Source organism: Etheostoma spectabile, unplaced genomic scaffold, assembly GCF_008692095.1.
Source record: "Etheostoma spectabile isolate EspeVRDwgs_2016 unplaced genomic scaffold, UIUC_Espe_1.0 scaffold00002219, whole genome shotgun sequence".
Lineage (NCBI taxonomy): Eukaryota > Metazoa > Chordata > Actinopteri > Perciformes > Percidae > Etheostoma > Etheostoma spectabile.
In genome coordinates this window covers 4258-13914 of record NW_022602869.1, presented here as the reverse complement: position 1 = coordinate 13914, position 9657 = coordinate 4258, and the positions used below count along the sequence as shown (strand labels likewise).

The following is a 9657-nucleotide window of genomic DNA, read 5'->3' as shown; positions in this document are numbered from 1 at the left end:
AAATTAATCTGAATTTCAGATACTTAAGGCTAATCAGTAGCTCTACAACTACCAAAAAAATAGAAACTGCATCATTTCAACAAGTGGTGGTTCTTTTAGTTGAAATATGACACATACAAAGCATTTTCATATATGGAATAAAAATATACAGCCACAGTAAGAATCAAATCTGAAATGCCAATAAATTAAATCATATTTAACATGATAAATGTGAAAAGTCTCTCCTGTCCTCTGTTTGCTCTGCAGATGCATAGACTGTCTCAGTAAGATTTTAGATTTGTGGCAAACTAAGAGTACACTGCAAAATAACAAAAACGATAGCTTCCTCTTTAGCTTATTTATAATAATTAGCATCAGGGTTGTGGTGAGGTCTGGCAGAGGCTGCTGTGAAGCTCGGCCTCTCCAACCGACCTAGACACGCTGCAGATATTTGAACGTTTTTTTCTCCTCCCTTCCCCGCTCCTATGTGTAGCGTTTGTGTACTCTGTCGTTGCCTTGTGTTAATTGTGCGAAGAAAACTCTAATAATTTTTGCAAACCCGCCATTTATTCACAGCATCTAGCGAAGGATTAATCATAGTCAGTCCCGGTTTACACACAAACACACACACATACATAATGTTACGTCTCACTGCAAGTACAAAATAAAAAGAGGTTAGCTGGTTAGCTAGCGACACATTATATAAACAAATAAAGAAAACCACCGTCAACTTTACATTGAAAGAACGTGCTCGACTGTTCGGGAGCTATACGTTTCATAAACAAAGTAATTGTATAGAACTAAGATAATTAATAAAAACGATGGTGGAGCTGATAACTTGTGCACTTACCAAAGGGACAGCAAGGTGACTGCTGGACCCTCGGGGTGCACGACCCAACTCCACAGGTACGTTGCGTTTAGGGACCGTAGTAAAATTAAGCTAGTGATACGTGATGTGGGTTCATATTATATTTTAACTCCGTTACATATGCAGGAAAAACCCTGAATGACTTACCTTCAAGATGATTGAGCTGGTCCTGCCTCCATTAAACCTGACCGCCGTCGTCGTCTTCTTGTGTTTTGGCGGACAACGAAGCGCATGCGTCCCGTATGCGCGTCACAAGGCGCATGCGCGGATTCAAAACACCCAACACTACCAAAACTTACTTGGTATTTCTAAGTTCATGTGCAATGACTATGAAACCTTTGAATATTATGTGAAAAAACATAATAAAACGTACTCTTCACATACAGTTTATTTATTACATGAATGACATATATAGTTTTTACTTGAATAATTCCAGTTCTCACCGATACTTACAATTAGAAAATAAAAATTGTAACAGTTAGCCTAATAAATATTACTACACCACAAAATCATTTTTTTCAGTGCAGAACAAATTGATCAGGATGGGAGTGGACCTCTATCTGGTAGATTGGATCAGAGACTACCTCACCGACAGGCCAACGTACGTCAGGCTGAAGGACATCATGTCTGACACTGTGGTCAGCAGCACTGGAGCCCCCCAGGGCACAGTGCTGGCCCCTCTTCTCTTTACCCTGTACACCTCGGACTTCTGCTACAACTCAGAGCTGTGTCACATACAGAAGTACGCAGATGACACAGCCATCGTTGGGTGTATCAGGGGTGACAGGGAGGAGGAGTATCGGAGTCTGGTGGGGGACTTTGCTCTCTGGTGTCGCACTAACTGCCTACAGCTCACACCTCTAAGATGAAGGAGCTGGTTGTTGACTTTGGGAGGTCAACGGTGGCTGGACAGCAAACTGGGCTGGACAACACACAGCAGCACCTATACAGGAAGACACAGAGCCAGCTGTACTTCCTGAGGAGACTGCGCTCCTTTAACATCTGCAACAAACTGCTGTGGATGTTTTACCAGTCTGTGGTCACCAGTGTCCTCTTCTACACTGTGGTGTGCTGGGGGGGCAGCATATCAGAGAAGGACACCCACAGGCTGGAAAAACTGATCAGGCGGGCCGGCTCTGTGGTCGGCATGAAGCTGGACTCACTAGTGACGGTGGCAGAGAGGAGGACATCGGACAAACTGCTGGACATTACTGAACATGCCAGCCACCCCTGCACACCGTCATCAGCACCCAGAGGAGCCGGTTCAGTGGAAGGCTGCTCCTTCCCAAGTGCTGGACCAACAGACTTAAGGACTCCTTTGTCCCTCATGCCATCAGACTGTACAACTCCTCACTAGGGGGGAGAAGGAAATAGGGCAGAGAGGACGATACATACATAGTATACATACATACATATATACACACAGTACACATACATACGTACAGTACACATACAGACAAACATACATGCACACCTGGACTTAAATTCACACCTGGTCACTTTATCACTTTAACACTGGACTCAACACTGACACTTTAATAATAATTTATTGTCTTTCTTTGTTTAGTTGACGAATGTTCTTATTGTTGTTATTATTATTGTTATTTTGCTGTCTTTATACTGTCTTTTTTCATCTATTTTTATTTCTTTTCTTGCTAAAACTGCTGCTGTAGCTTTCAATTTCCTCGAGGGAGTCATCCCAAAAGGATCAATAAAGAGAAGTCTAAGTCTAAGTATAATACAATGACGGTTCAAGTCCACATGTGGGTGGAGAGATGCCACTTCACCTCCTGGGCACTGCCAGGTACTCTTGAGCAAGGCACTGAACACCCCCAAAGGCACAGGTCCAGCTGGCAGCCCACTCACTCTGACATCTCTCCATTTGTGCATGAATAGGTCCTGAGCGTGTGTGTTTTTCAAACCTGTGTGTGGTTACTAACAGAGTGTAAATTGCAATTTTCCCACTGGGGATCTTATGTGATCTTATTAACAAAGAAAGTTGATGTGTATATGCATTAATCTAAAAGAAAGTTGATGTGTATATGCGTTAATCAGCAGACCTTGTGGCGCAACGGCAGTGTGTCTGACTCCAGATCCAAAGGTTGTGTGTTCAAAACACTCGGGGTCAAATGTTTAGTGGTGACGGTAGCTCAGTCGGCCTTTGCAAGTGCCCATGTGGACCAAAGTACAGAGTGTGGATTGGTGGCTGGAGAGATGCCACTTGCTTGCTAGGCCCTGAACCCCCCCCCAACTGCTCAGGGTGCTGGTCCAGCCTACTCACTCATACCTCTCTCCATTTGTGCATGGTCCTGAGCATGTGTGTATTTCAGGCCTGTGTGTGATCACTAACAAATTGTAATTTCCCCACTGGGGATCAATAAATATTGTATGTTAAATTATGTTAATCAAAAAGAAAGTTGATGTGTATATATGACATAATGAATGGTGATGATGACATAAAGAAAAGGAAGTTGACGTGTCTATGCATCAATCTAAAAGAAAGTTGTGATGATGACATAATGAATAATTATTTAATGAAACGAAAGTTGATGTGTATATGCATTAATCAAAAGAAAGTAACTTATTATTTGTTAATGTAAATTCTGAAAAGCATAGAATTTGTCAAAGTAGCATGAAATAGGGCTGTTGGTGAGTTTGCAGGTGCAGTGAACATTTCCATGGTAACAGGGAGTTCCACCAATCAGATATGTCACTGTAAAAAATAGAATGTTGGCACATCAAAGGAATGCTTTTGATCCTTTAATGCAGATCAAAGGTGCTTACGATGTTCTGGTTTCAGATCAGGTCCATATTAAAATGATTGCACATGTAATGATTTTTATGACCACTGTGCACTTTGTACTAATGACTGGCAAATAACTGTTTTTGTCTTTTTCTAAGATGTATATTCTGTGATGTCTGAGTAGTTACAGTGTGTAATTTTTCTACCTAATGGATATTTTCTAATGTGTTTTGTTTCCATAAGAGTGTTTCAAGCTGAAGAAGAAATATTTGGATTTTCTGTGTACTAACAGGTGGCACCCACATCTTCTACCATATCCATGAATTCATTCCCACAACTCTCAATTGCTCCAGTACAAGATGACGCCATGGCTAATGGTACCCAAGCGCAAAATGTGGTTGCAAATCAGGTAACCAATGTTGACACTGTATACACATTTTAAATTTATTTATTTTTTTTGTGTGTACTATTTGATTGTGAGTAATGCCTTTTTATTTTTATTTTTTTAAAATTTAGGCTCTTCAAGAATTGCGAGCTATACGTGCCCAGCAAGACCAGGAGTATAATAAAACTTTGTTAGTGGATCAGGAGAAGGTAATACTTAAAAGTTCTACTTACGTATAATTCACATTCTCTTACAGGATGCATACATACTTTAGAATGTGGTCTTCTTTTAATAGGAGAGGAAGAAACTAGCCTACCAGGCCTGTGAGGAAAGACGTCAAAAGGTTTGTTTGTAATATATTAGTTTGGTAAACTAGCTAAAGGTTTTTTAATTTTATTTTTAAATGAGAAGTCACATTTCAGGCTATTGAGGCAAGACGTCAGCGACTCTCTGCATGTGAGGAACCCTCAGATGGGGTGTTCATCAAATTTAAATATCCAAATGGACACATCAATATGAGGAAATTCAGCTTGTTGGAGCCAATCCATGTGAAATGTGTTCAGCTTAAGGAAAAATATCAGGTGTCTTCTCAGTGGGTTGGAACACTTGACTAACACTGTTTCACATCTTTTAAGATCTTGTGTGACTTTGTGGGACAAGATGATATTGCCAGTGAAATCTTTGTGGTGCAAGAAGCCACATCACCAAGATCAATTGAGAGCACTTCCTCCGGGTCAATAATGGATCATGGCATAAAAGCAACCTCAACTTTATATGTACTTTGGTTTTCAAATCATGATGTACAGGTAAATGTGTGCTGGATTAAATTCCTGTTTCAAATTAAAACAGTGTTTTGGTTTGCAAGCTCATGTATTGTGCATGTTCGTATTCAGGAAATTCTGTCGGATCAACAAAATGATGGAGCTTATGCCCTACGCCATACATCTCATGGTCAGTCATCGCTGTGTGAGACCTCCTCCCAGCCAAGTCTCTCTGTGCCCTCTCTTCAGCCACTGCTGTGTGAGACCTCCTCCCAGCCACTGCTCACTCTGTTCTCGCAACCACAAGAAATCTTGACTCTCCATGATGAACCATCACTTCCTCCTTCATCTGCCCAGGAATCAATCATTATTCTTGATGAACAAGATGAGACAGTATTACAAAATCAGTCTCCTGTTTCAACACATGACCTCAGAGGACCTGATGATGAGTAGGTTTTTCCTCATTAACTTGACTTCACATTTTTGTGTATTTAAAAAAATATATATGTATATATATTATCCTGTTATATTAATCAGGTGTTAAACTTATAAAATATGGTACATATTTGGCATATTAATAAAATGCATGAACTTATTTGGTTGCAGCATTGATCTACAGACCATATTGGAAAAAATGGTCAGCAAAGTTGATGGAAGCTTCTGTCCAACAAGCAACCAAATACATGTATGCAGGGATAATGTTTTCCTGTGTAGCCTGCGGGCGTTCAAGGGTAGGTCCTTCAACCCTGAAGCAAAATTGAATGTTGTGTTTGTGGATGACGATGACAATGGTGAAGGGGCAGTTGACGAAGGGGGCCCAACAAGAGAGTACCTAAGGCTGTTGATGAGGGCCGTCCACCAGTCAAATATCTCTGAGGGACATGAGAAAGACCGGCAGTTGTCTCTGGATACTCAAGGTAGGGAATCCCAAATTCTTAAGACTGTTATTCAACTGGCAGAATTCTAGAAATTTATTTGGAAAAACTCATTTAGAAATTATTTGTCCTGTATGATTTATTTTGTTCTGTTTGGGTTGGGCAGATTTCATCAGGTATTGTCTGTATCTTATTTTCTTGGTAAGAATTTTTCCATGATTCCCAAAGGTGCAATAGTAATTTGTAGTAGCACTAATATTAATCATAGCACGTTAAGGTATTACATTTTCAGGACGCAGAGCAGTCTTTTAGTTATGTCTTTATTTTTAGCTTTGCAGACTATACTTTAACTGTGGGTTAGGGTTAGGGTCAGTTTAATGGTCTTCATTTACTTAAACTTCAATCTGTAGATCAGGAGATTATTTTTTCCACAGCCAGTAGTTTTAGAAGCCTGGGTAGCTCAGTCGGTAGAGCATCAGACTTTTAATCTGAGGGTCCAGGGTTCAAGTCCCTGTTCAGGTGTAGAGTTGATGTTCTTGAACACTTCAGATACTGCCATATTGTTTGTGTTCCATAAGTCTTTAAAAAGAATTGTGGCTGTTTTTCAAGCAGGTTTGCATCATAACAATGTTGCTGGTAAGTCTAAATGTACAATAGGCAACCTACGTCCATCTTGCTAGCACCCAAATCTCTGTACTAATCTCCCTGCCTGGATAGGAGGTCATCTGGTGCATTTTTCTTGTCACGAGGGCTAAGTGTTGTGGTCTGATGCATTCCCCAACCTGGTGGTGTCTTCTCTTTCTTCTGTGTGTCTTGTCTGTCTTGCCGTGAGGGCGTTCCAGGGATCTAGAGGCGTGGCTTTCATCTACGTTCCGTCATCCACTCAGCTGTTCCTCATCACTCATCACCCACTGCAATACATAAACCCGGGCTTACCGCCTCTTCAACGCCAGATCATTACATGCACTATTGTGGTAACTGGGCTCCTAGTCATTTGCGCTGTGTTGTTGTTGTTGTTGTATTCTAGTACTAACTCTGCCTCTCCTTAGATCCATCCGTTGTCCCTCCGAGCTGCCTTCCTTCCTCACTTCGACCAGCCACCTGTCTACACCAGTGTTTGAACCCCTCCGTGCTCATTAAACGTGCCTTGTATCTCTATGGTTCTGGGTCTTACTAACCGTAACACTAAGAGTATAGAAGCGGAACAAGAGGGAGAGTGTTTTTTGCACCCACCAGCAATAAAGTTACTTGTCTGAAGCTGTGTTGTTTGAATTAGGTTATCAATGTTTTGAGTGAAAAAGAATACCACAGCTCAAGTCTTCGGTAAGGCGACAGCTTTATTGTGGGGTATGTATGAAGTGCTGATCTCTATGCTTTGATGGCAAGTCATCTGGTGGATTTTTCCTTCCATGGAACAGTTAATCTTCTTCATTTACTTGAACCTCAATTTGTAGTCAGGAGATTGTTTTTTCCACAGACCTCTGTTTTGAAGCATGGGTAGCTCAATGTTGGTGGTACGTCTAAATGAACAATGGCCAACCTACATCCATCTTGCTAGCACCCAAATCTCGTGCTGATCTCCTGCTTGGATGGCAAGTCATCTGGGGATTTTCCTGTCACGAGGGCTTTTGATCAAACTACGTATAGTGCTTCCGCATGAGGACACTAAGGGTATAGAAGCGGAACCAGAGGGAGAGTTGTTTTATTGTACCCCATAGCAGTAAAGTTTATTGTCTGTAGCCATTAAATTGCATTAGGTTATCAACGTTTTGAGCGAAAAAGAAAAACCACAGCTCAAGTCCCTGGTAAGGCAACAGCTTGATTGGTGATATGTCATGAAGTGCTCGCTATTGTTATCTGTCATGCAGGTTTGCAGGATGTTCAGTCTGCAAGTGGCCATGATGAGTTGTGACTTTGAGCTTTTAACCGTTTTTGGCCAATTTAGCCAATTTTCAACCAGTTTGGGCAATAACATTTGGTGTTCTCAGGCATTGTGCAAATCGTGGTCTACCCTCCTGCTGTCCAGAAGACCGTGATCATGGCAACAGCTTTTTGGTCTTCATTTACTTGCACTTAATTTGTAGTTCAGGAGATTGTTTTTCCCACAGTCCTCTGTTTCAGAGGCGGGGTAGCTCAGTCGGTAGAGCATCAGACTTTTAATCTGAGGGTCCAGGGTTCAAGTCCCTGTTCAGGCGTAGAGTTGCACATTCTGCTAGATGAGTTGTCCATTTGACATGCCTGTATGGATATGGACAAATTCAGACACTATCATATCATGTATGTTCCATGCACAAGTCTTTAAAAAGAATTGTGACTGTTTTTCAAGCAGGTTTGTATCATAACGATGTTGCTGGTAAGTCTAAATGAACAATGGGCAGACGGAATGGATAGATGGAAGCAACCCTGTCATTAGTCATTGTATTCTTGCAAGACAGGCTTCTCTGTAGAAGGCGCTGTAGCTTAGTGGTTAAAGCGCCTGCCTGTAAACAGGAGATCCTCCGTCCAAATCCCAGCAATGCATAGTTATCACTTAATGAAGTGTAGGCATGTCATTCTTAATAAGTGCAACAAAGTTACCAATTGTCTAATTTTTAGAGCAAAAAAGTGACATGTAATGTTGTCTTGTATCGTAACATTATATGTGGCCACATTCAGCCCATTCAAAACAAGCTTTAAAAGCATTACAAATGTGTTCAATCCATTTCCTTTCTCAAAAAAAAAGGAATGATTTCTTTCAAAATCTAATATTGTCCAAACCCTGTTCCAGGGTACAAGCGGCCAAAATGCGTTTCCTCAGGAGGGGGGCTGGTATCTCTAACCAATGGATGGTGGGGGCTTGGAGTAAGCCGCTGCTCCTTCACGTCAAAAAGAGCCAGTTGAGGTGGCTCGACAAAGGGAAGTTGGGGTCCCTGCTTGAGCTGCTGGACAAAGATAGATGGATGGAAGCAACCCTGTTCATTAGCTCATTGTATTCTTGCAAGACAGGCTTATCTGTAGAAGGTGCAGTAGCTAGTGGTTAAAGCGCCTGTCTTGTAAACAGGAGATACGGGTCCAAATCCCAGCAGTGCCTGGTTCTCACTTAAGGAAGTGTATGCGTATGATTTTGTGATTCTTAACAGGTGTAAGAAAGTTACCAGTTGCCTGATTTTCCAGAGAACAAAAGTGACATGTGATGTTGTCTTATAACATATATGTGGCTGAAAACAGTCTATACCAGTGGAGTGGAATGCTGGCTTAATAGGTGCAGGTGGCCTGCACGCTGTTAGGTCAGTCATTTTGGGAATCATTGGTTTAGACTTCCACCAATGACACTCATCAAGGGTGTAGGTGATGACGGATGGCCTCGCGCCCTCTTACCCATCTCACCCCGGACACAAACTATTCCAGCTTCTCCCCTCTGGAAAGCGCTACAGAGCACTTTACGCCAAAACCAACAAAGTCAGGACCAATTTCTTACCACAAGCCATCACTCTGATGAAATATTTGCACCGCTCTTCTATGGCTTCTGAGTGAGAGTAAGTTTGTTGTTTTGTCTGTTAGTAGTACACAAGGGGGTGCTGTGGCTTAGTTGGTTAAAGTGCCTGTCTAGTAAACAGGAGATCCAGGGTTCAAATCCCTGCAGAACCTTGTTGTTGCAGTCATTACCTCTGTTTGTATCCCATCATCATGTCTACCAAATCCCCATGCTACTCATTAAGCCCTGGTAGCAAATGAAAAAAGGTATGTTACATTTACACAGAAAAACTACATCAACACAGACTAAGATGATACATGAAAACACATGAAATTCAGAGCAATGCAAATTTAAGATAGTTCATTCATCAGGTTTTGTGGTTTGTTTATAGAAACTACATCCTGTTATATCGCGTGATCATACATGAATTTTCGAGATCCTGTGGGTCCTTGTGACTTCAGTGGCCCGTCAGGTGGTGTTGATGGACGCGGATCACAGAGCAGACATGAAGCAGAGGGGATCCTCAGTTGGTGGAAGTCAGGGGTAAGGCCTCCTGCACACTGCCTGTGTGTGTTGAGCATGGTATTTCTGT

At 41.7% G+C, this 9657-nt stretch overlaps 1 protein-coding gene and 2 non-coding genes across 3 annotated transcripts; all 3 read left to right on the top strand.

The window, feature by feature from the left end:
* Positions 1-3950: 3950 nt before the first annotated feature.
* Positions 3951-4589, top strand: LOC116675757 (FAS-associated factor 2-A). Its single transcript, XM_032507360.1, has 4 exons — positions 3951-3999; positions 4107-4184; positions 4271-4318; positions 4398-4589. Exons 1-4 carry the CDS (start codon positions 3958-3960, stop codon positions 4587-4589), a joined length of 360 nt encoding a protein of 119 aa, XP_032363251.1. The 5' UTR covers positions 3951-3957.
* A 1471-nt stretch (positions 4590-6060) lies between these two features.
* On the top strand, positions 6061-6133 carry trnak-uuu (transfer RNA lysine (anticodon UUU)). The gene has a single exon. It is a non-coding gene; the product is annotated as a tRNA-Lys (tRNA).
* Positions 6134-9164: 3031 nt separating this feature from the next.
* trnat-agu (transfer RNA threonine (anticodon AGU)) lies at positions 9165-9238 on the top strand. Its single transcript has one exon. It is a non-coding gene; the product is annotated as a tRNA-Thr (tRNA).
* Positions 9239-9657: the final 419 nt, after the last annotated feature.

Bases quoted from the DNA above. Each gene is read 5' to 3' on its own strand.
- LOC116675757 (XM_032507360.1), top strand. From the start codon at position 3,958: ATGGCTAATGGTACCCAAGCGCAAAATGTGGTTGCAAATCAG. The intron at 4,000-4,106 runs GTAACCAATGTT...TTTAAAATTTAG, and splicing joins AAAATGTGGTTGCAAATCAG to GCTCTTCAAGAATTGCGAGC. The intron at 4,185-4,270 runs GTAATACTTAAA...TTCTTTTAATAG, and splicing joins TGTTAGTGGATCAGGAGAAG to GAGAGGAAGAAACTAGCCTA.